The sequence below is a fragment of the Mobula hypostoma genome, chromosome 18 (genome assembly GCF_963921235.1).
Source record: "Mobula hypostoma chromosome 18, sMobHyp1.1, whole genome shotgun sequence".
NCBI classification, from domain to species: domain Eukaryota; kingdom Metazoa; phylum Chordata; class Chondrichthyes; order Myliobatiformes; family Myliobatidae; genus Mobula; species Mobula hypostoma.
The window spans coordinates 23,012,891-23,037,519 of NC_086114.1; the positions used below are offsets into that span (position 1 = coordinate 23,012,891).

A 24,629-nucleotide genomic window follows, 5' to 3' on the forward strand; every position below is an offset into this window, starting at 1 on the left:
CTTATAAACCTCAGCATTATCTCCTTGCTTTCATATTCTATTCCCTTTGAAATAAATGCCAACATTGCATTTGCCTTCTTTACCAGACCCAACCTGCGAATTAATCTCTGGAAGTCTTGCATGAGGATTCCTAACTCCCTTTTGCGCCTGTGATGTTTGAATTTTTTTTCCCTATTTAGATAATAGTCTGCACTATTGTTCCTGTTACCAAAATGCATTATCATACATTTCCCAACACTGTATTTCACCTGCTACTTTTTTGCCCATTCTTCTGATTTGTCTAAATCCTGCTGCAATGGCATTGCTTCCCCAGCACTACCTACCCCTTCACCTATCTTTGTATCATTCACAAACTTTGCCACAAAACATCAATTCCACTATCTAAATAACTGGTAAATAATGCGAAAAATAGCAGTCTCAATAGTGAGCCCTGAGGAACACCACTAGTCACTGGCAGCCAACCAGAAAAGGTCACCTTTATTCTTACTCGCTGCCTCCTGCCTGCAGCCATTCCACTATCCATGCCAGTATATTTCCTGTAATGCCATAGGATTTTATCTTGCTAAACACCTTATCAAATGCCTTCTGAAAATCTAAGTAAATGACATCCAACCCTCTCCTTTGTCCACCCTGCTTGTTACTTCCTCAAAGAATTCCAACAGATCTGTCAAGAAAGATTTCCCTTCACAGAAGCCTTGCTGACTTTGACTTATTTTATCAATAGTCTCCAAGCACCCCGAACCTCGTCCTTAATAATGGACTCCAACACTTTACCAACTACTGAGTTTAGGCTAACTGGCCTTTAATTTCCTCTCTTTTATCTTCCTCTTTTCTTAAAGAGTGCAGTGACATTTACAATTTTCTAGTCCTCCAGGACCATGCCAGAATCAAGTGATTCTTGAAAGATCATGACTAATGCATCTGTATCTCTTTAGCAATCTCTCTCAGGACTTTGGGATGTAGTGACTTATCCACCTTAAGACTTTCGCCTCGCACTTTTTCCTTTCTAATAGCAATAGCACTCATTCCCGTTCCCTGGCACTCACGGACCTTTGGCATACAGCTAGTGTCTTCCAGAGTAAAGACTGTAGCAAAGTTCATCTGCCATTTCCTTGTCCCCCATTACTACCACAGCAGCATCATTTTCCAGTGGTCCAATATCAACTCTCACCCTCCTTTCATTCTTTATATAACAAAAAAACTTCTAGTAAAAGTTCCAGCCATTGGTTGGATTTTTTGTTATGCCAGCCACTTCTGATATCTGGCAATGGTACCTCCCATGCTGTGTCTTGTCCTGTGCTCTGGACTTGGTCGGTTGGTGCTCAGGGGGGGGAGAATCAGCTGCTTCTGCTCTCCGAGGTAGTCGCTGGAATTACCTGTGCAGTCGCCACTCGAACTACGGAGGCTGATACTGGGAACCATCCTGGCTCCATGGTGTAGGGGTCCAGGTTCAGGTCCCAGTGGTGATGGCCCAGTAGGGGTCTTGGGCTGAACCCCTCACACTTATGCTACATCTGCTCACAAAAACCTCTGGATGAGAGTGTGAAGAACAAGAAGAGCTATTCTGGTTTGGACGTTGCCTGGAATAACGAGGTCTGCGCCAATGGTTGGGGAACCGGGACCGTCCAGTGAGAAACTGGTTACTGGACAAAATAGGACAACATGGATATATATATCTCCTTCAGTCTTTAGTATTCCTGACCTGGGCAATGCACTAAGCCAAGTGACACTACATGGCCCAACTCAGCCTGAAAGTTTCAGAAAAATATATACCCAATCTGACCCCAACACTCAAAGGCAAACTTGTTGGGCACCAATTCCACGAGCAAATGTTTTAGGGAGGATATTTGGAATGAATCAAAGTAAACTAAAGACTTGCAATCTTTAGTATCTTTTACCTGCCTTTCACAAAGTCCTGGATTTCTGAAGTGTTGTTTCTGTTCTGGGAAACACTACAGTCCATTCATGCACAGAAAGCTTCAATAAACAGCAGTGCCATATAACAATGATCAGATAACCTGTTTCAGTAATCCTGATGGAGCGATATAATTGGTCAAAGCACTGAACACTTGTTTGCTCTTCTTCAGACTGGCTCAGAGGGAACTTTTATATTTACATCTCCTGAGGGTACTGCTGGGATCACAGCATTCCTTCAGTACTTCACAAGAGCTTACAGAGAGTTGCTAATGACAGGAGCTGATCCTGATCTCTGGAGCTCAATTGGCAGCCCAGCATTTTCACTCAGGCTCACTCAGCTAACCTCAGAACTCAGCTGCAACCACCTAGCTAAAATATTAAGTACAGATGACAAGAGATTTTAATAATTCACTCATTTAGTTCCCTATTCAATCATAATCCCATTACATCCAAGGATGAAACTAAGTAAAGAATTACTTTAATACCAAAGTGAAATTAATGCTCATCAAATTCCTTAGTGCTACCTCTGATAATTGTTGTTGTTCCGTTTCGCGCCTTGTGACGCGTCAATCCTCATTTTTTGCCATTTCCGTAGCATTTGACTGTTTTTTTATGAGACTGAGTTGCTAGCTCGACGTTCAACCCAGCATGATAGGTTAAAGGTTTAAACCTGCTGTGAAGAATGTAAACACTGAATCTTGGTTTACAGCTCAGTAAGGCCTCAGGGAGAGCAGCATAACTAAACCTGAAGCACGTCTATCAACATATTGCACGACAATTGAAAAGTGCACCGAATTTATCTGACGCCTGGCCACCACATTGCCCTCAATCAACGCAATAAGTAGATTAATTTGCCAGCTAATCATTTGGTAAATTGGTTTATTACTGCAACATGTACTGAGGTACAGTGGAAAACTTGTCTTGCATACCGTTCATGCAATCAATTCATTACAACAGTGCACTGAGGAAGTATAATGGTTAAGCAACAACAGGATGAAGAATGAAGTGTTACAGTTACAGAGAAAGTGCAGTGCAGGTAGACAGTAATGTGCAAGATCATAATGAGGTAGATTGCTCAACAAGTTTTGTCCTCTTAATTACAATAACTACATTTCATGAAGTCATCCACATTTTGTGCTGTTAGTGGTGGGATCACTGTAGACAAGTTTAGTTTTTAAGTGGGTTTAAGAAACAGTCTGAAAGTTCAGATAGCTAATGGTACTGAATAAGGATACCCAGAAGAACAATAGCATTCTCTCATTCCATCTCACTAGCCCCCACAATGAACAAATTATCCTTTCAAAATTCCACCATTTTCAATGAGATGCAACTCCCAGACACCTAAATAGATAGAATAACACATTATAAACAGGCTTCCCATCTCCATGCTGACCATCATGTAGTTACTTATTCTAACCCATTTCCTAGCACTAGGCCTATAAACTTCTATTTTGAAGATCAGTACTAAAATTTAATAAATCAATAAAAAAAATCACCTGATTATTATCACACTGTTACTTGAGGAAGCTTCCTCTGCACATAATCACTGCCAAGACTCCTACTTTAAAGTGGGAGCTACATATGCTACTGAATATAAAGCTCCTTGGGACAACCTGAAAGGGGTGAAAAAGTTTCTATGGGAATGCCAGTCTGTCCTTATCTAAGCAGCAAATGAAGACTCAGTCAATCACCCACCCTGACTACTGGCCTTTGAGGCTGCTGTCAGCTAAATGAGATCTGTCCGCCAGGAACTGACAGTGGAACAAACACCGCCATTAGTTATATAAAGAGATCTGTATCGGGGAGACACCCATCACAAGAGTTGTATTCTGCCTCTGGGTTTGTATGGCAACATCACTCACTGTGGCTATTCCTGTCTTCTGGTTGTTCCCTACTCCGCCATCCACTGCTCTGACGATCAGGATGTACTCAAATTTGGTCTCTCTGTCCAGCAGTGAAGTCGTTGTTATTTCTCCTGCAAGAAGATGGACGGAATCATTATAATCACACTCCGGCAGCAATAACGTCAGTGCATTAATTACGAATGATGAACAAGTGTCTTTGGCAAAGTGAAAAGGAAACAAAGCAAGCAGAGATACAGATGGGTCAAGATCTAACTGATTACAAGATCAGGCCCAAGGGACTGAAAGTCCAACTCCTGGCTCTTTATTTTAATAACAGAAGCATCTTATGAAAATAGGTCCAATTTTGTGTGGCTTCATCTTTCTTTTAAATGTCATAAATATGGACACTCCAAGGCTAATTAAGGAGCAATTACTCTTCCTGCCTCCTGCAAGTTCACACTACAAACCAAGCCCACTGGAACCCACGCTTAAGGGTCAGGTCTAGATCTGATCTGTATGAACTGTATACAAGCTTTTCACTGCATCTTGGTACATTTGACAACAATAATAGTAAACCAATAAATATTTAAAGTTGGCTCAGATTGGCTTATTACAGGAGGATTTGTTCAGCATCACTGCAAGCATTCTCTGTTTTTAATCAATTGTTTGATGTTTCATCCTCAAATACATCTATGGCATGCTCAATTCAGTTACAGCAACAACTGAGAATTCTCAGGTTGTTTATGGAGAAAATGGATTGAGTGGATGTGGAGTGACTGTTTCCATCTGAGGGCACAGCCTCAGGAAAAAAGAGACATCCCTTTACGACAGAGATGAGGAGGTATTTCTTTAGGCTGAGGGTGATGAATTTTTAGGATTCATTGTCATGGGGGGCTGTGGAGGCCAGGTCATGGATTCCTAAATGGACATTGAATCTTTGGATAATACATCACTTTTTTTTTAAATATACAATATTTCTGTTTTTGCACAGTTTTTAAAATCTATTCAATATACATAATTGATTTACTTGTTTATTTTTTATTATTATTTTATGTTTTTTTCTCTGCTAGATTATGTATTGCATCGAACTGCTGCTGCTAAGTTAACAACTTTCATGTCACATGTTGGTGATAGGGAGGGGAGGAGAAGATGGCGGCGCGACACAGCGCGCGCGGCTGCTCCGAAATGATATCGTATTTGTTAAATAGGGGCCATGCACAATCCTGATTTGATGGAGACAGACGTGAAGAAGCATGGAGGAATATCTGGAGAAACTTCTGAAATGCCTGCTTCGCTGCCGCTGCTGCTGTGCGATCGAGAACCTCCGGAGGGGAAGGCCTCAAATCCTCGGCTTTGCCTATTGCCGGGGCTGGGGTCGAAGTGCTCGGCAGAGATGGTGCTCAGTGCTGGAGGGCTGGTCGGAGGCTCGAAGTTTTCGGATGGACTCAGAGTCAGACTGTGGTTGAGTGCTTCCAGGGTGCTGCATCGGCAAGTTTGCGGCGCTGGAGGTTCATGGCAGGGAGAGTTTTTCTTCCTTCAACCGTCTGCGTGAGATGATGGGACTTTCGAGAGACTTTGAGACTTTTTTTTTAAACCGTGCCCATGGTCTGTTCTTCATCAAATTACGGTATTGCTTTGCACTGTTGTAACTATATGTTATACTTATGTGGTTTTTGTCAGCTTTTTTTAGTCTTGGTTTGTCTTGTGTTTCTGTGATATCATTCTGGAGGAACAAATTGTATCAGTTTTTAATGCATGCACTACTAAATGACAATAAAAGAGGACTGCGTGTCCTCATAATCTAATAAACCTGATTCTGATTGGGTGCATTTAAGGAAGAGACTGATATTCTTGACTGGTAAGGGGATTAAAAGGTTTCAGGAAGAAGGTGGTTGAAAAGAGTTTTAAAAGAATCACCCACGATTAACTGGAGGAGAAGACTCAATGGGTCGATTGGCCGAACTCAGCTCCTATATCATATGGTCTTAAAATTACAAGTTGTTGGACTCGGGTCTGGTTTAATCTTATATCTAAAGGATTCTAAACCAGTGTTGCAAAATCCCAGTATAACATGACTGATTTAAATATTTGCTGTAAATATTTCGAATATTTTAATGGATGCACTCAGCTAGAAATCTCTGTCATATATTGACAGCCTTTCAAGTACCAATATATCAGAAATGAAATAGGCTTGTTATCTATTGGAATTGCTTTTCTTTCCTGTAAGTTCATTACCCTGTGAAACACTGCAAGGCTTTGTATTATCTGAAAGCTACTTTTCTGTGTTTCTGAGGTCCCCTCCACCTGCCTTGCGGCTCAGAATCTGAGAGGAAGAGTTATTTCACGCAGCACCCTTGTGGCTTGCCTTGGGAAACAAAACTCAGTTCTGAGCAAGCAAGAGGACACAGGGACACAGTATCCTCCCCTCCTGCATCCAGACGGTTGTCTTTCAACAGATAATTCCCAACCCATTCATTCATTACTGACATAGAGATGCTTTCTTTAGGCTAGAGGAAATGGCTATATGATCATTGGTATGTTTGTTAGTGACAGAATCTCAAAAGCAATTCAGAGTTCATCAACTATAATGAAAAGGGTTTTCTGAACATGCAGGTGAAATCCTCCCATCTCTGTTGAGGTTCTTACTACTCCTTCATGTGAGCCTGAGATTGTGTATTAGTTACATAATTAATACTGCTCATGAAGATCTTGACTGACTAGTTGGTTGAGTAGTCACTTCCAATGAAGAGGCAGGCAGTCTACCTGATCGAGTGTTGATCCGAAACAGTGAGGACCCCTCCAGAGAGTAGATTATTGACTCCTGCCCATACTCCCGAGACTGGTCCAGATCAGATGCTGTAACAAATAATACTGTGGCTCCTGTGAAAGAGAGACAGACTGGGGTCACAAAGTAGTATAGGAACAACACAGGGAATGGCCAATGTCCAGCAGTCTTGTTAACACTCATGATTATTGGGGCTATATTTCATTAGGAATTTGAAGAGATTTGATTTGTCAACGAAAACACTCGAAAAATTCTACAAATGTACAATGGAGAGCATCCTTCCCATCTGGTATTGGGGGGGGGGGTGGCAGGGGGGAAGGTGTAGCTACTGTAGAAGATCAAAATAAGTTGCAGAAATTTGTAAGATTAGTCAGCTCTATCATGGGTACCAGCCCCGTAGTATCTAAGACATCTTCAAGGAGCAGTGCCTTAGGAAGGCAGCGTCCATCATTAGGGATCACCACCATTCAGGGCATGTCCTCTTCACACAGTTACTGCCGGGAAGGAGGTACAGAAGCCTGAAGGCACACACACAGTGATTCAGGAACATCTTCTTCCCCTCTACCATCCTTTTTCTAAAAACCCATGAATAGTACCTCACTACTATTTTATTTCTGTTATTTTGCACTACTTACTTTAACTCAACTATTTAATAGATATATATTAAGTGTACATATTTAATGTTACTCAAGTTTTTTTTCCTCTATAATTATTTATCATGTGTTTTTCATTGTACTGTGCCATAAAGTTAACAAATTTCACAATATATACTGATGATATTAAATCTGATTCCGAATATACTGGACAATAAACTGGACTGGTCAAAGAACACTGAGGCTGTCTACAAGAAGGGTCAGAGCCGTCTCTATTTCCTGAGGAGACTGGAGTCCTTTAACAACTGCCGGACGATGCGGAGGACGTTCTATGAGTTTGTGGTGGCCAGTGCGATCATGTTTGCTGTTGTGTGCTGGGGCAGCAGGCTGAGGGTGGCAGACACCAACAGAATCAACAAACTCATTCGTAAGGCCAGTGATGTTGTGGGGATGGAACTGGACTCTCTGACGGTGGTGTCTGAAAAGAGGATGCTGTCTAAGTTGCATGCCATCTTGGTCAATGTCTCCCATCCACTACATAATGTACTAGGTGGGCACAGGAGTACATTCAGCCAGAGACTCATCCCACCGAGATGCAGTACTGAGCATCATAGGAAGTCATTCCTGCCTGTGGCCATCAAACTTTACAACTCCTCCCTTGGAGGGTCAGACACCCTGAGCCAATAGGCTGGTCCTGGACTTATTTCATAGTTTACTGGCATAATTTACATATTACTATTTAACTATTTATAGTTCTATTACTATTTATTATTTATGGAGCAACTGTAATGAATACCAATTTCCCCCGGGATCTAATGACTATTGGACCACTACTGCTGAATAAAACACTTGCCTTCCCAGTTTCCTGCTACCCATTTAATAATCTGGGGAGACAAATGGAAAGCAAAAAGACCAGTGATGGGATCACATATTTCACAGATTCATACAATATGGAAACAGGCCCTTCAGTACACTGAGTCCACAGTCACAATAATCCTACAAGTGTAACATCTGTAAAGTATTCAGACAGCTAACCAGTGACGCTTTGCACCAGCAAACTGAAGCTACATTGTGCAACACACATAAAATTCTGAAGGCAGGCAGCATCTCAGGAAGACAGAAGGGGAATAAACAAGTCGATGTTTCACGCAGACAGCCTTCAGGTGGGAGGGGAAGCGGGAAGGAGCCAGAATAAGAAGGTGGGGGTGGGGAGGAGTACAAGCCAGCAGGTAATAGGTGAAGCCAGGTGGGAGGGAAAGAGGGATGAAGTAAGAAGCTGGGAGGGGATAGATGGAAGAAATAATTGGCTGAAGGAGGAGGAAAACTAATAGGAGAGGACAGTGAACCATGGAAGAAAAGGAAGGAGGAGGGGAACAGGAGAGAAGAAGAAAAGGGGTGATTTTCAGCTTCTGCAGGAGCTATGTTGCCTTTGCTCTACTTAAAATCTCCAAGTAATCTCAAATGCATTATCTTCCTGAAATTTACATCAAGGTTTTGAATATTCCAGAATCTCTGCAGGCTGTGTGCTGGGATGGATCTTCATGCCACCAGATGCCTCAATACAATCAAGTTCCAAAATACGTGGTTGGGAGTTAGGTCTTCAGTGGGCATTGCTCCCAACTCTACTCTTCTGGAAAGGGCAGTGTTTTTAAATGAGCCACCTCCCTTCTTTGGGTAGTGGCTTGAGGAAAATATGGAATAAAAAAGAATCTCAGGAATTTAAACAAAATAACTGATTTCACCATTCCTACTTTCCTGACTCAAAGTGAACATCAAAGAATCCAGGGCATTATTTTAATTTAATTTATGTAGAGATCAGCACAGTTAGAGATCATTGCCAATTAATCTACTGGCCCATATATCTTTGGAACTTGGGAGGAAACCAGAACACCCATAGGAAACTCATGCAGTCACGGTGAGAACATACAAACTTCTTATAGAAATTGAACCCAGGTCGTTAGTGCTGCAATAGCATTACACTAGTTGCTACAATACCAAACTCCCTGAAGTTGAGCAGACATCATCTGCCTAAAGCTCTGGTCAATATTTATCTCTCCAATCTCTCCCCCTCAGCAACAAATATCTTGTTCTGGATGCTGTTGAGGGGGATGACCTGACAGGGGACGCCCACGGTGACTGGGTCTCTGGCACTGAGCCTGGCGCTGTTGTGCAGGAGAGAAGAAGGGAGAAGAGAAATGCGGTAGTCGTAGGGGATTCCATAGTCAGGGGAACAGACAGGAGATTCTGTGAGCCTGACAGAGATACCCGCATGGTGTGTTGCCTCCCAGGTGCCAGGGTACGGGATGTCTCGGATCGGGTCCTGAATATTCTAAAAGGGGAGGGTGAGCAGCCAGTTGTCTTGGTACATGTTGGTACCAATGACATAGATAGGACAAAGGAGGAGGTCCTGAAGAGAGATTTCCAGGAGTTAGGAAGGAAGCTGAGAAGCAGGACCTCCAGGGTAGTAATCTCGGGATTGCTACCTGTGCCACGTGCTAGCGAGGGCAAGAATAGTCGGATCAGGCAGATGAATGCATGGCTGAGAGACTGGTGTAGGGGGCAGGGCTTCATATTCTTGGATAATTGGGATCTCTTCTGGGGGAAGTATGACCTGTTCAAAAAGGACAGGTTACACCTGAACCCGAAGGGGACCAATATCCTGGTGGGAAAGTTTAATAGAGCTGTTAGGGAGGGTTTAAACTAATATGGCAGGGGGATGGGAACCAGAATGATAGAGCGGAGGAAGGGGAAAACAGAAATAAATCTAAGATAGTGAGCAGTAAAGATGTCAGGAAAGACAGGCAGGTGATGGGGCAAATTTGTAGCCATTGGGATGAGTTGCAGTGCAATAAAGCTGCAGTGAAATCAAAGCAAAAAGCTTCAAATACTGGTCTTAAGGTGTTGTACTTAAATGCACGCAGCATAAGGAATAAGGTGGATGATCTTGTTGTACAGCTACAGATTGGCAGGTATGATATTGTGGCCATCACTGAGACCTGGCTAAAGGATGCATGTCTCTGGGAGCTGAACGTCCAAGGATACACAATGTATCGGAAGGATAGGAAGGTAGGCAGAGGGGGAGGCGTGGCTTTATTGGTAAGAAATGATATCAAATCATTAGAAAGAGGTGATATAGGATCGGAAGGTGCAGAATCTTTATGGGTTGAGCTAAGAAATAGCAGGGGCAAAAGGACCCTGATGGCAGTTATTTATAGGCCTCCAAACAGCTGCAGGGATGTGGGCTACAAATTACAACTGGAAATACAAAAGGCTTGTCAGAAGAGCAGTGTTATGATAATTGTGGGGGATTTTAACATGCGAGTAGATTGGGAAAATCAGGTCAGCACTGGATCTCAAGAGAGAAAATTTGTAGAATGTCTGCGAGATGGCTTTTTAGAACAGCTTGTTGTTGAGCTCACTAGGGGATCGGCTGTACTGGATTGGGTATTGTGTAATGAAGCGGAGGTGATTAGAGAGATTGAGGTGAAGGAACCCTTAGGAGGCAGTGATCATAACATGATTGAGTTCACTGTGTGAAATTAGAAAAAGAGAAGCCAAAATCTGATGTGTCAGTACTTCAGTGGAGTAAAGGAAATTACAGTGGCATGAGAGTGGAACTGGCCAAAGTTGACTGGAAAGGGGCACTGGCGAGAAAGACAGCAGAGCAGCAGCGGCTGGAATTCATGTGAGAAATGAGGAATGTGCAAGACACGTATATTCCAAAAAAGAATAAATTTTCGAGTGGAAAAAGGATGCAACCGTGGTTGACAAGAGAAGTCAAAGCCAAAGTTAAAGCAAAGGAGAGGGCATACAAGAAAGCAAAAATCATTGGGAAGTTTTTAAAACCTTACAAAAGGAAACCAAGAAGGTCATTAAGAGAGAAAAGATTAATTATGAAAGGAAGCTAGCAAATAATATCAAAGAGGATACCAAAAGCTTTTTCAAGTATATAAAGAGTAAAAGACAGGTGAGAGTAGATATAGGACCGATAGAAAATGATACTGGAGATATTGTAATGGGAGATAAGGAGATGGCAGAGGAACTGAACGAGTAGTTTGTATCAGTCTTCACTGAGGAAGACATCAGCAGTATACCGGACACTCAAGGGTGGCAGCGAAGAGAAGTGTGCGCAGTCACAATTACGACAGAGAAAATACTCAGGAAGCTGAATAGGCTAAAGGTAGATAAATCTCCTGGACCAGATGGAATGCACCCTCGTGTTCTGAAGGATGTAGCTGTGGAGATTGCGGAGGCATTAGCGATGATCTTTCAAAAGTCGATAGATTCTGGCATGGTTCCGGAAGACTGGAAGATTGCAAATGTCACTCTGCTATTTAAGAAGGGGGCAAGGAAACAAAAAGGAAATTATAGACCTGTTAGCTTGACGTCGGTGGTTGGGAAGTTGTTGGAGTTGATTGTCAAGGATGAGGTTACGGAGTACCTGGAGGCATATGACAAGATAGGCAGAACTCAGCATGGATTCCTTAAAGGAAAATCCTGCCTGACAAACCTATTTCAATTTTTTGAGGAAATTACCAATAGGCTAGACAAGGAAGATGCAATGGATGTTGTATATTTGGATTTTCAGAAGGCCTTTGACAAGGTGCCACACATGAGGCTACTTAACAAGATAAGAGCCCATGAAATTACGGGAAAGTTACATACGTGGATAGAGCGTTGGCTGATTGGCAGGAAACAGAGAGGGGGAATTAAGGAATCCTATTCTGGTTGGCTGCCGGTTACCAGTGGTGTTCCACAGGGATCAGTGTTGGGACTGCTTCTTTTTACATTGTACATCAACGATTTGGATTATGGAATAGATGGTTTTGTGGCTAAGTTTGCTGACGATACAAAGATAGGTGGAGGGGACGGTAGTGCTGAGGAAATGGAGAGTCTGCAGAGAGACTTGGATAGATTGGAAGAATGGGCAGAGAAGTGGCAAATGAAGTACAATGTTGGAAAGTGTATGGTTATGCACTTTGACAGAAGAAAGAAATGGGCAGACTATTATTTAAATGGGGAAAGAATTCAAAGTTCTGAGATGCAACGGGACTTGGGAGTCCTTGTACAGGATACCCTTAAAGTTAACCTCCAGGTTGAGTCAGTAGTGAAGAAGGTGAATGCAATGTTGGCATTCATTTCTAGAGGAATAGAGTATAGGAGCAGGGATGTTATGTTGAGGCTATATAAGGCACTGGTGAGATCTCACTTGGAGTACTGTGGGCAGTTTTGGTCTCCTTATTTAAGAAAGGATGTGCTGACGTTGGAGAGGGTTCAGAGAAGATTCACTAGAATGATTCCGGGAATGAGAGGGTTAACATATGAGGAACGTTTGTCCACTCTTGGACTGTATTCCTTGGAGTTTAGAAGAATGAGGGGAGACCTCATAGAAACATTTCGAATGTTAAAAGGCATGGACAGAGTGGATGTGGCAAAGTTGTTTCCCATGATGGGGGAGTCTAGTACGAGAGGGCATGACTTAAGAATTGAAGGGCACCCATTCAGAACAGAAATGCCAAGAAATTTTTTTAGTCAGAGGGTGGTGAATCTACGGAATTTGTTGCCACGGGCAGCAGTGGAGGCCAAGTCATTGGGTGTATCTAAGGCAGAGACTGATAGGTATCTGAGTAGCCAGGGCATCAAAGGTTATGGTGAAAAGGTGGTGGAGTGGGACTAAATAGGAGAATGGATCAGCTCATGATAAAATGGCGGAGCAGACTCGATGGGCCGAATGGCCCACTTCTGCTCCTTTGTCTTATGGTATTATTTTATGGTTATAACATCAATGACATACTGTACATCATCAGTTCATTACCACATTGTCGAAGCATTCTGTGCACAAAGGCTGCCGGATTTCTCTTTCCAAAGATGGAGACAACATTATTGGGTGTAATTTTCTTTGGAACATCATGAAGGGGATGTGGAGAATGCAATAGAAATGCACATCTATGTTTACTACCCCACTTGGTACAGGCACTTCCCAACATAGAAACCTCTGAGTGGAAGCTCATTGGCATCACAAAGGTTATCCACAGTAAACAAAGGAACTTGCCTTGCTCACCTTTGATGTAACTTTAATGCATTTAATCATGCCAGGAGTATTTAAGGGAAGGTTCGGTAAATCAATGAGAATAAGGGATACAGTAAACTGATGGAGTGAGAGAATGGGAGGGGTTGTGGAGGCTTGTGTAAAGTAAACCTGAATTAGTCTGAATGTCCTGCTCCTCTCCTAGAAATTCTATGTAAGGAGATCAAATGTGTACGACTTAATGATATCCAACAACCAGCAACTTGGACCATGTGATAATCATCCCAGGATGATACAGGTGTCCACCATCCAAGATCAAAAGGTACAAGAGTTGTTGGATTCAATTACTGACTTAACTCTTGCTTCAGGGTGAGAATTGTGTCTTTGCAATTTATGACTTACCCACTTAATTTAAGCTGACACTTCAGGGAAGTAAAAAGGGTTGTGCAGCATTGTCAGCAGTATTAACATTCAAATTTTGTTTAAAGCTCCATCCACATGGATATATATTTAAAAATATCCAGGGAAATGCTGCACTTCACTGTATTAACATCAATTTACTAAATTGTGTAACCTGCTTGAGATCATGGTCAATATATTTTCCTACATGTCAATACTGCTTAAAATGCTTCTGTCTACCTTACAATATACTAGAGTACACATTTAGTACATGGGACCCCAATGTAAATAAAATCCAAAAATTAAGACTTTCAGTGGTGTTGACCCTCAGGATAGAAAATGGACAAGTTTGCAGGATGGATCTGCAGGTACATTTTAAGAACCTTCTCAGACTCTCACCACAGACCATGTTCCTCTTGTGGTAAAGTACAATTCAAGGCTATCACTAATAAATCCAAGGAATTTCTCTATCTACTGGCTGAGAGTGTAGGACCTGTCCCCACAGGGAGTGGTTGAGATGTACTGTATGTGGTTTGGAAGAACTGGATAATTGTAAGGGAACTGTAACATTGTAAGGCTATCTAAGCACAGACCTGCTCAGCTGAATGACCGGTTTCTATAGTTGTGAGTACGATGTTACTAAGTACAGAACTAGTAACTTCCTGCTCTCAGACTGATGCTGAGCACACACTGACAGCTCATTGTGAACCGGTAAATCAAGTCGTAACATAGAACAGATCAGCAGAAGAACAGACCCTTCAGCCCACATTGTCTATGTCAAACACAATGGCAAATTATCTCTCTCTCTCTCTGCATTCCGCAGGGATCGCTCCCTACGCAACTCCCTTGTCCATTCGTCCCCCCCATCCCTCCCCACTGATCTCCCTCCTGGCACTTATCCGTGTAAGCAGAACAAGTGCTACACATGCCCTTACACTTCCTCCCTTACCACCATTCAGGGCCCCAAACAGTCCTTCCAGGTGAGGCAACACTTCACCTGTGAGTCGGCTGGGGTGATGTACTGCGTCCGGTGCTCCCGATGTGGCCTTATATATATTGGCGAGACCCGACATAGACTGGGAGACCGCTTTGCTGGACACCTACGCTCTGTCCGCCAGAGAAAGCAGGATCTCCCAGTGGCCACACATTTTAATTCCACATCCCATTCCCATTCTGACATGTCTATCCACGGCCTCCTCTACTGTAAAGATGAAGCCACACTCAGGTTGGAGGCACAACACCTTATATTCCGTCTGGGTAGCCTCCAACCTGATGGCATGAACATCGACTTCTCTAACTTCCGCTAATGCCCCACCTCCCCCTCGTACCCCATCTGTTACTTATTTTTAAACACATTCTTTCTCTCACTCTCCTTTTTCTCCCTCTGAATATACCCCTTGCCCATCCTTTGGGTCCCCCCCCCGCCTTGCCTTTCTTCCCGGACCTCCTGTCCCATGATCCTCTTGTATTCCTTTTGCCTATCACCTGTCCAGCTCTTGGGTCCATCCCTCCCCCTCCTGTCTTCTCCTATCATTTTGGATCTCCCCCTCCCCCTCCAACTTTCAAATCCCTTACTCACTCTTCCTTCAGTTAGTCCTGACGAAGGGTCTCGGCCTGAAACGTCGACTGTGCCTCTTCCTAGAGATGCTGCCTGGCCTGCTGCGTTCACCAACAACTTTTATGTGTGTTGTTTGAATTTCTGCAGAATTCCTGTTATTGGCAAATTATCTAACGCTTTTCTGTCTGTACGTGATTCATATCCCTCCATCCTGCATATTCACATGTTGAAAAGCTTAAGTGCCACAATTGCGCCTGCTTCCACAATTGTTCCTGGCAGCACGTTCCAGGCACCTACCGCTCTGAGTAAAAAAAACCTTGCCATTCACATCTCCTTCAAACCTTCCTTTACTCTCATATTTCAGACTATGCAATGTTCTCCCAGCAAATCACCTGCGATGATGTTTTCAGGGACTGCCATTACATAGGAAGACCGGCTGAAAGTTGGAGAATTGTCATTTTCATCCTATGAGAAAGCAGAGATAGGAATAAATTAGTTCAAAATCCAAAGTCCCCAAATACTACCCTGTATTTCACTTTCTTTTGGACATTCAGAGCAGAATGAAGAAGCATGATAGAATCATTGGAAAACTACACACAAAGATTGACAAGCAACCAATGACAAATGACAAACTGTGAAAATATGAAAAAATAATAACAGAAAGAATAAATAATCTACACAGAGAACATGAGTTGTAGAGTCCTTGAAAGTGAGTCTACAGGTTTTGTTTAACGATCAGTTCAGTATTCTCAGTCAAATTAATCAGCCATACTTTTAAGGAGAAGCTGGATGAACTTTAGTTGTTTGCTCTAGAGTCGCAGTAGGTGAAGGGGGACCTAAAATCGGTTAATAAAATGATGACAGACATAGATGGAGTAGACAACTGTTATCTTTCCCCCGAGGTCAAAATGTCCAAGACTAGAGGGCATGCATTAACAATGAGGGGGTAAAGTTCAAGTGCAGGGCAAGTTTTTTTATACACAGAGAACGGTGGGTGCCTGGAATGTACTGTCAGGGGTGATGGTGGAGGCAGGCACAATAGTAATGTTCAAGAGGCTTTTAGAGAGTCACATGAACATGCAGAGAATGGCAGGATATAGACCAGGTGCAAGCAGAAGGGATTAATGCATTTATATATTGTTCTCAACAGCATGGGCTAATCCTTTTCAATGTTCTATGATCTTTCTGAATGATCACAAAAAGTTGAATGGCACTTCTTCACAGAGTTATCTCTAATATCCAATCAAATATTCATTGCTCCTCACCATACCCGAAGAGGAGCAATACACTGAGAACTTGCTGTATTATCAGAATCAGAATTAGGTTTATTATCACCGACATGTGATGTGAAATTTGTTAACTAAGCAGCAGCAGTTCAATGCAATACATAATCTAGCAGAGAGAGAAAAAAAACATAATAATAAATAAACAAATCAATTACGTATATTAAGTAGATTTTTAAAAATGTGCAAAAGCAGAACTACTGTACATTAAAAAAGTGAGGTGGTGTCCAAAGTTTCAATGTCCATTTAGGAATCAGATGGCAGAGAGGAAGAAGCTGTTCCTAAATCGCTGAGTGTGTGCCTTCAGGCTTCTGTACCTCCTACCTGATGGTAACAGTGAGAAAAGGGCATGCCCTGGGTGCTGGAGGTCCTTAATAATGGACACTGCCTTTCAGAGACACCACTCCCTGAAGATGTCCTGGGTACTTTGTAGGCTAGTACTTAAGATGGAGCTGACTAGATTTACAACTTTCTGCAGCTTCTTTTGGTCCTGTGTAGTAGCCCCTCCATACCAGACAGTGATGCAGCCTGTCAGAATGCTCTCCATGATACAACTATAGAAGTTTGTGAGTGTATTTGTTGACATGCCAAATCTCTTCAAACTCCTAATAGAGTATAGCCATTGTCTTGCCTTCTTTATAACTACATTGATATGTTGGGACCAGGTTAGATCCTCAGAGATCTTGACACCCAGGAACTTGATGCTGCTCACTCTCTCCACTTCTGATCCCTCTATGAGGATTGGTATGTATTCCTTTGTCTTACCCTTCTTAAAGTCCACAATCAGCTCTTTCATCTTACTGATGTTGAGTGCCAGGTTGTTGCTTCGGCACCACTCTAATAGTTGGCATATCTCACTCCTGTACGCCCTCTCGTCACCACCTGAGATTCTACCAACAATGGTTGTATCATCAGCTAACTAGTAGATGCTATTTGAACTATGCCTAGTCACACAGTCATGTGTATACAGGGAGTAGGGCAGTGGGCTAAGCACACACACCTGAGGCGCGCCAGTGTTGATCGTCAGTGTGGAGGATGTTATCACCAATCCGCACAGAATGTGGTCTTCCAGTTCGGAAGTCAATGATCCAATCGCAGAGGGAAGTACAGAGGCCCAGGTTCTTCAACTTCTCAATCAGCATTGTGGGAATGATGGTATTAAATGCTGAGCTATAGTCAATGAACAGCATCCTGACGTAGGTGTTTGTGTTGTCTGGGTGGTCTAAAGCCATGTGGAGAGACATTGAGATTTTATCTGCCATTGACCTATTGTGGCGAAAGGCAAATTGCAATGGGTCCAGGTCCTTGCTGAGGCAGGAGTTCAGTCTAGTCATAACCAACCTCTCAAAAGCATTTCATCATTGTCAATGTGAGTGCTATTGGGCCATAGTCATTAAGGCAGCCCACATTCTTCTTCTTTGGCACTGGTACATAGTTGCCTTTTTGAAGCAAGTGGGATTTAGCTGTCATGTTTATTGCATCAAAACTATTAAAATATTTTGGAAGAAATACTACTTTAGCTTTATTAGTCCTTTGGAATGACTTAAAAATTGTGCTAGCTGTTACAAACACAAGCCTTTCTCTCCACAGAGAAAACAGGAATTCCAGTAAAACTTTTACAACATGATCTCCATTCCATTATCCAGGTTATGAGTCAAATTAATCAGCCACACTTTTCTAGTTTTTGAATACCATTGCACTTCCATATAGTGGTTATGATTTCAATCTATATATTTTAGCTTTAATAACATTTTGGCAAGTTGTAGTTAAAAATTGAGACAGTTAATTCGCTTTAATGTAAATATTTAAAGAGGTTAAAAGCAAGAGCTAAGGCAGAACTGCATATTTATGAAACAGATCTCTGGGGCTGGCTGTCTTTACTGTGATTAAACTTAATTGCCCAGTCTGACAGCCTTGTCAAACATGTTGAAGCTCAAAAGCAAGTTAAGCTACAGAAACTTGTGCTTATTTTGGATGAAGGCAGACATTGGGTTCATGGTCATATTAAAAATTTTGAGAACCAATTGTGATGCTCCACAAAGTCACGGATCAAATCCCTGAGGTCTGCCAAGGACAAGTTTTATGATTGACGGAAGAAAGACAGGATCCACAGTAACAAAGGACCTTAAAGAATGAAGGAATTGGTTGTTAACTTCAGAAGGAATAATGGACCACACGACCCAATTTACATTGGTGGTGCGCAAGTGGAACAGGTCAAAAGCTTTAAGTTCCTTAAGGTCAATATCACAAATGACCTGACTTGGTCCAACCAAGCAGAGTTCACTGCCAAGGCGGCCCACCATCGCCTTTATTTCCTGAGAAAACTGAAGAAATTTGGCCTGTCTCCTAAAACCCTCACTAATTTTTATAGATGCACTGTAGAAAGCATTCTTCTAGGGTACATCACAACCTGGTATGGAAGTTGTCCTGTCCAGTCCCTGTAAGTGCAAGTGCTACACCTGTCCCTACACCTCCTCTCTTGCCACCATTCAGGGCCCCAAACAGTCCTTCCAAGTGAGGCAACACTTCACTTGTGAATCTGTTGGGGTCATCTATTGCATCCGGTGCTCCTGGTGCAGCCTCCTCTACCTCGGTAAAACCCGACACAGATTGGGGGACCGCTTCATCGAGCACCTCTGCTCCTTCCGCTAAAACGGACAGGATCTCCCAGTAGCCACCCACTTCAACTCTGCTTCCCACTCTCATTCAGATATGTCCATACGTGGCCTCCTCTACTGCCATGATGAGGCTAAACTCAGGTTGGAGGAGCAACACCTCTAGGTAGTCTCCAGCCCCTTGGTATGAACATAGAATTCTCCAACTTCCAGTAATTCCCTCCCCCTCCCTTCCCCTATCCCTATGCCCCCTCCCCCAGCTACCTATCACCTCCCTCATGGTTCCGCCTCCTTCTACTACCCATTGTGTTTTTCCCTATTCTTTCTTCACCTTTCCTGCCTATCCCCTCCCTGCCTTCTCTCCCCCACCCCTTTAACTTTCCCCTTACTGGTTTTTCACCTGGAAGCTACCAGCCTTCTCCTTCCCACCCTCCCCCCACCTTCTTTATAGGGCCTCTGCCCCTTCCCTCTACAGTCCTGACGAAGGGTTCCGGCCCGAAACATTGACCGATCTTTTCCGCGGATGCTGCCCAACCTGCTGAGTTCCTCCAGCGTGTTGTGAGTGTTGCTTTGACCCCAGAATCTGCAGATTATTTTGTGCCTTTTCTCCTTGGAGTGACGGAGGATGAGAGGTGACCTGATTAAGGTGTTTAAGATGATGAGAGGCATTGATAGTGAGAGGCTTTTTCCCAGGGCTGAAATGGATAACACGAGAGGGCACAGTTTTAAAGTGCTTGGAAGCAGGTATAGAGGAAATGCCAGGGGTAAGTTTTTTTTTACGCACAGAGTGGTGAGTGCGTGGAATGAGGTGCTGGCGACAGTGGTGGAGGTGGATATAATAGGGTCATTTTAAGAGACTGCTGGATAGGTACATGGAGTTTAGAAAAATAGAGGGCTAAGGGTAACCCTAGGTAACTTCTAAAGTAAACACATGTTCGGCGCAGCATTGTGGGCCGAAGGGCCTGTATTGTGTTGTAGGTTTTCTATGTTTCAAAGTTAGAATTTCACTTCGATTGTCATGACTAAAGGCCAAGGAATTTACTAATAAGGTCTCAGTTACATGACTGAATGGCACCTTCAATGGTTTATGGTAAATTGAACTCATTATGAACACTGCTACCAGGCTTTTAAATAACAAATGCTACAAGCTTCTTTCCAAAGAATCGTGCACCAGCCCCTGATTAAATATTAATGGGAATCTACAAAGCTCAGCTCAGTCTTTATTTACAAAAATAAAAAAAAGCACTTCTTGGTCACCTGAGACAAGATGTTGCTCTGGGATGTCCCTTTGTAGGTGTCAAGGCCACAGATACCACGTCATGAATAATTCAGCTCATCTCTGGCTTGCTTGAGGCTATTACCTACATTGAATGAAGAGCCTTTGAAAGTATGGGAAGCTTGAATTGCCTCAGAGCAGGGGATTTGAGAGTTCAAGATTTCTGAGTGGAGTTTGGACTCTTAACTCAACATTCTCTGAACTTCAGAGTTGTTAACGTCTGACATCTAAGTATTTACAATATTTATTTCAGACTTGGGTCCTCTAGCACCAAACTGCTTTCAACCCAAATCAATCATTACGATCAAAATGCCCATCCAATCTCGTCCCAATTGCCTGAATTTGAACTATATCCCTGTTCTATCCACTTACCTGTTTGTTATTGTACCTGCCTCAACTACCTTGTCTGTCAGTTCATTCAAGTTTATTATCATTCAACCATACATACACATACAGTTGAATAAAACATCCTTCCTCTGGGACCAGGGTGCAAAATAAAATACAGGTACACTCACATGTAGTAATTATCCAGTGCATACAGTCACAAAATAATATTTGCACCAGTCCCTGAGTCACATGGCCTGAAATTGACAGGTTTACCTAAAGTATGGGGTGTATGCTTGTTCTAAGATAGTACAATGTAACTGGCACTATTATAATAAAACAAGCAGTAGTATAAATATATGAAACAGGCAATAAAAGATGAAAAATGACCAGCGTAGGATGAGAGTGTATCTATGAGTTGGGGAGCGGCCAGCAGAGCTTTCAGACAGGGTATACACGCGTACTAGATGGCAGCAGGGTGCTAAGAAGTCTAAAAGCCTGGGGAAGGAAGCTGTTATCTAGCTTGTCAGTTCTGGTTATTATACTATGGTCCCTTTTGCCTGATGGTTTCAAAGTTTCAAAGTGCATTGATCATCAAAGAATGTATAAATTATACAAACTTGAGATTTGTTTGCTTAGAGGCAGTTGCAAAGTAAAGAACCTAAAAAAACCCAATTTAAAAAAAAAGTAAGACCAACCCCTGCCCCAGTGGCCATAGAAAAAGAGTAAAAAAAACAAAGCAAATCATATAAACATCAAAAGTGAGCAACAACAACAGCGTTCCGAACCAAATTGAGTCATTAGATCCAAATCTGCGGAGCAGCCTGGAGTAGGCCCAAAGCCTCAGTACTCAATTCATTATTTTAGCAGGCACGTTGTTACAAAGTTCACAGATACAAAGCATAGCAGCCTGGGGAAGTCTCACAGCCTTAGCGTCATGGAGAGGCAAACCCCCCAGATTATCTGCGCCAGCATTTAAGTGTCCAAACCTCGCACTAGGACCTGCTCCACAAATTGCTCTGGGCCTAGATTTAGCTGCTGAAGGAGCTGTCCTCAATCTCTCCAAGTCGGCTTGGCGCCCAGAGTGATCCTACCTCGCCGACTTTTGACACCCTGCCTTACAGGCTGGCACTTAGATTGTCCAAACACTGGATTGTACCTCGCATTAGGGCCTGGGCCTCGCCACGGCGAATTGCTCCGGGCCTTGAATGTGCTGCCCAGTGATTCACTTCAGATCTGGATTTTGCTGCTGAAGAAGCCATTTCTTGACCTCTCCAATTCGGCTTCGCACTTAGAGCAATCCACTCTCATACCCGGTAGGAGGTCAAAGAGGATTGTGGAAAGGATGGGAGGGGTATTTGACAATCCACCCTCTGCATGAATAAGTTGCTCTTCAGGTCCCTTTTAAATCCTTCTCTCACCTTAAACCTGTACCATCTAAGTTTTGATTCCTTTCTCTTGGAAAAGGACTGTATTGTTCACCAGAGTCCACTAGCTTCGCCGCTCCAGGAAGAGACTGGAAATTTCATAAATGTTGTGACATGTAGTCACCGCTTCATCTGCAGGCCAAATCTCTAACCTCAACCAACAATTCTTGGAATAATTAATCATTCACTTGCACACTATAATGTGAATTTGCCGCTTGTTATGAGTGGCCCCAATGAATGTCACCAACTTTCATAATTTATTAATTTGAGATCATTTAAACCATTCAAGGCATCACCAAGAGACTAAGTGATCGTGATATTTCAGTTGGGCTTTATTCACAAATGGGCGAAGAAGATTGCTAATTTAAAGAAGAACAGGGCTAATATATACGGCTCAAACAACTTACTCAGGTTTCTAACACACTTGGAAAATAGTTCGGACACTTTTTTATACAGATTTTTTTTTTTTTTTAAGTATCTGGCCCAATGAACACGTGCTGCCCAATTACATCCATGGGGCAGAAAACTGGAGCACCCAGAGGAAACACGTGTGGTCACAAGGAGAACATACAGACTTCTTACAGAGGAAGGAATTGAACCCAGGCTTCCAGTTGCTGTAACAGGATTACACTAACCCCTACACTACCATGCTGCCCACTCTGTAAACTGTTGATAAATGGAAGAAAATTGCATGGACTGAAAATCTGAAATAACAACAGAAGCAACACACTCAAAATGCTGGAGGAACTTAGCAAGCCGAAATGTCGACTGTACTCTTTTCCATAGGTGCTGCCTGGCCTGCTGACCTCCTCCAGCAATTTGTGTGTGTTGCTTAGAATTCCAGCATCTACAGATTTTCTCTTGTTGGAAATAAAAACAGAAAATGTTTTTAGACAACGTCCATGGAAGCATAACCAGTTTCAGTTCTAGGACCTCTACTCAGAACTTCCGGTACCACTGAATGGATTTGGGTCTGAAACTTCAACTCTGTTTCCATTTTTATAGATGCTGCTTGACCCAATGAGTCTTGCCAACATTCTCTATTTTGTTGTAGGTTTTGTTCCCTCTCTGGTATTGGCACTAAGGTACTGACCAAGATCCTATGTTCATGATAGGAAAGTCACCACAAATCTCTATCACTTCCCGAATGAATCAGTGTTGCTTTAAGCGATTGAACAACGAACATTGGCTAAGTCATACTTACAAAAACTTCAACAATCACAGGCACTGTACTATGGAGAGGAGGAGTTCCAGCATCTTTAGCCATAATGGTCAGGTAGACAAATCCTCCTGGTACCTGCTCAAAGTCAATGGGTCTTGTGACAATAACAACTAGAAGAGAAAACAACATTGAGGAAGGTTAATACTACTCAATACTTCATAAAAGTTATCAGCCCTGTAATGCAACAGTAGATTTTTTCTGTTTACATTTTATTATATCCTTTTCAGTAACAGATAACAATTTAAACTTTTCTTGATGACTGTGAAGATTAATTGCCTGCTTCAATGCAAAACACATCTCTAGAGACAGGAACTTTGACTTCTGGACATTTTTAATTAAAATTTAAGAAAAGGACTGTCATAAGGACATATATAAAGTACTTGCCCACTACAGGCACCAATAATAATTTCTTGACTGTAATTAACAACATCAAGTTAAAGGAACAATCAGTTGTGATCTGCAGTTGAGCCATAAACAGAAAATTTCAGGCAGTCAAGTGGAAGATTTCTACATGCTGGCAGATGTGAAATAGAAACTATAAAAGCCAGGAAGTATGTCCCTGATATACTTAGGATAGATTGTTTCTCTCTTTTCCTGGATTTCACCAGCACTGCATTAGTTTGCTGTCAAAAAGATGAATGCAATTCTTGGGTGACTGCCAAAATTAAATCCTATGAGCTTGATGTTTGCAGTTGAAAGAATTACAAGGCTTAAAGACTTCCTTAAAAAAAACAGCCACCTCTGCCAGAAGTATTTACATTTATAAAAACACAGGGATTAGGAATAGGATTTGTGCCTGTTCTATCATGAAGATCATGGATGATTCAACTTCACTTTTCTGCCCAATTCCCATATCCCTCAATGCCCTTCATTCAAAATACCAACTTTGGATATACTCAAAAATCAAGCATCCACCAGCCACTGGGAGAAGATATTTTTAAGAGTCACAATGTTCCAAATGAAGAAATTTCTTTTTATCTCAGACTTAAGTATCTTACTCCTTAACCTACCAGAGTAACAAACACAAAATGCTGGAACACACATAAACGTTGCTGGTGAACACAGCAGGTCAGGCAGCATCTATGGAAAACAGTAAAGAGTCCTGATGAAATATTGACTCTTTATTCCTTTCCATAGACGCTGCCTGATCTGCTCAGTTCCTCATGCATACTGTGTGTGTTACTCTGGATTTCCAGCATCTGCAGTATCCCTTGTGTTAACGAGATTCTGGACTCAGTCCCTAGTAATCTCTCTCTGAATCTTATTTGAATCAAGGAAACCACCTCTCATTTGGTTAAACTCCAGTAAGTTCAGACACATCCCACTCAATTTCACTTGTAATCAATGAATTAATCCAG

General features: G+C 42.4%; 1 protein-coding gene across 5 annotated transcripts in view; it reads right to left on the minus strand.

Moving 5' to 3' along the window:
• The window catches only part of cdh23 (cadherin-related 23), a 1,160,360-nt gene that overhangs the window by 464,031 nt on the left and 671,700 nt on the right, over positions 1–24,629 (minus strand). For all 5 annotated transcript variants that reach the window (XM_063070587.1, XM_063070586.1, XM_063070588.1 and 2 more), the window contains 4 exons: positions 23,254–23,381; positions 15,517–15,589; positions 6,525–6,641; positions 3,780–3,892 (listed from right to left, as the gene is read on the minus strand). In XM_063070587.1, the coding sequence (XP_062926657.1) occupies positions 3,780–3,892; positions 6,525–6,641; positions 15,517–15,589; positions 23,254–23,381 (431 nt within the window). The remainder of the gene's footprint in view (positions 1–3,779; positions 3,893–6,524; positions 6,642–15,516; positions 15,590–23,253; positions 23,382–24,629) is intronic.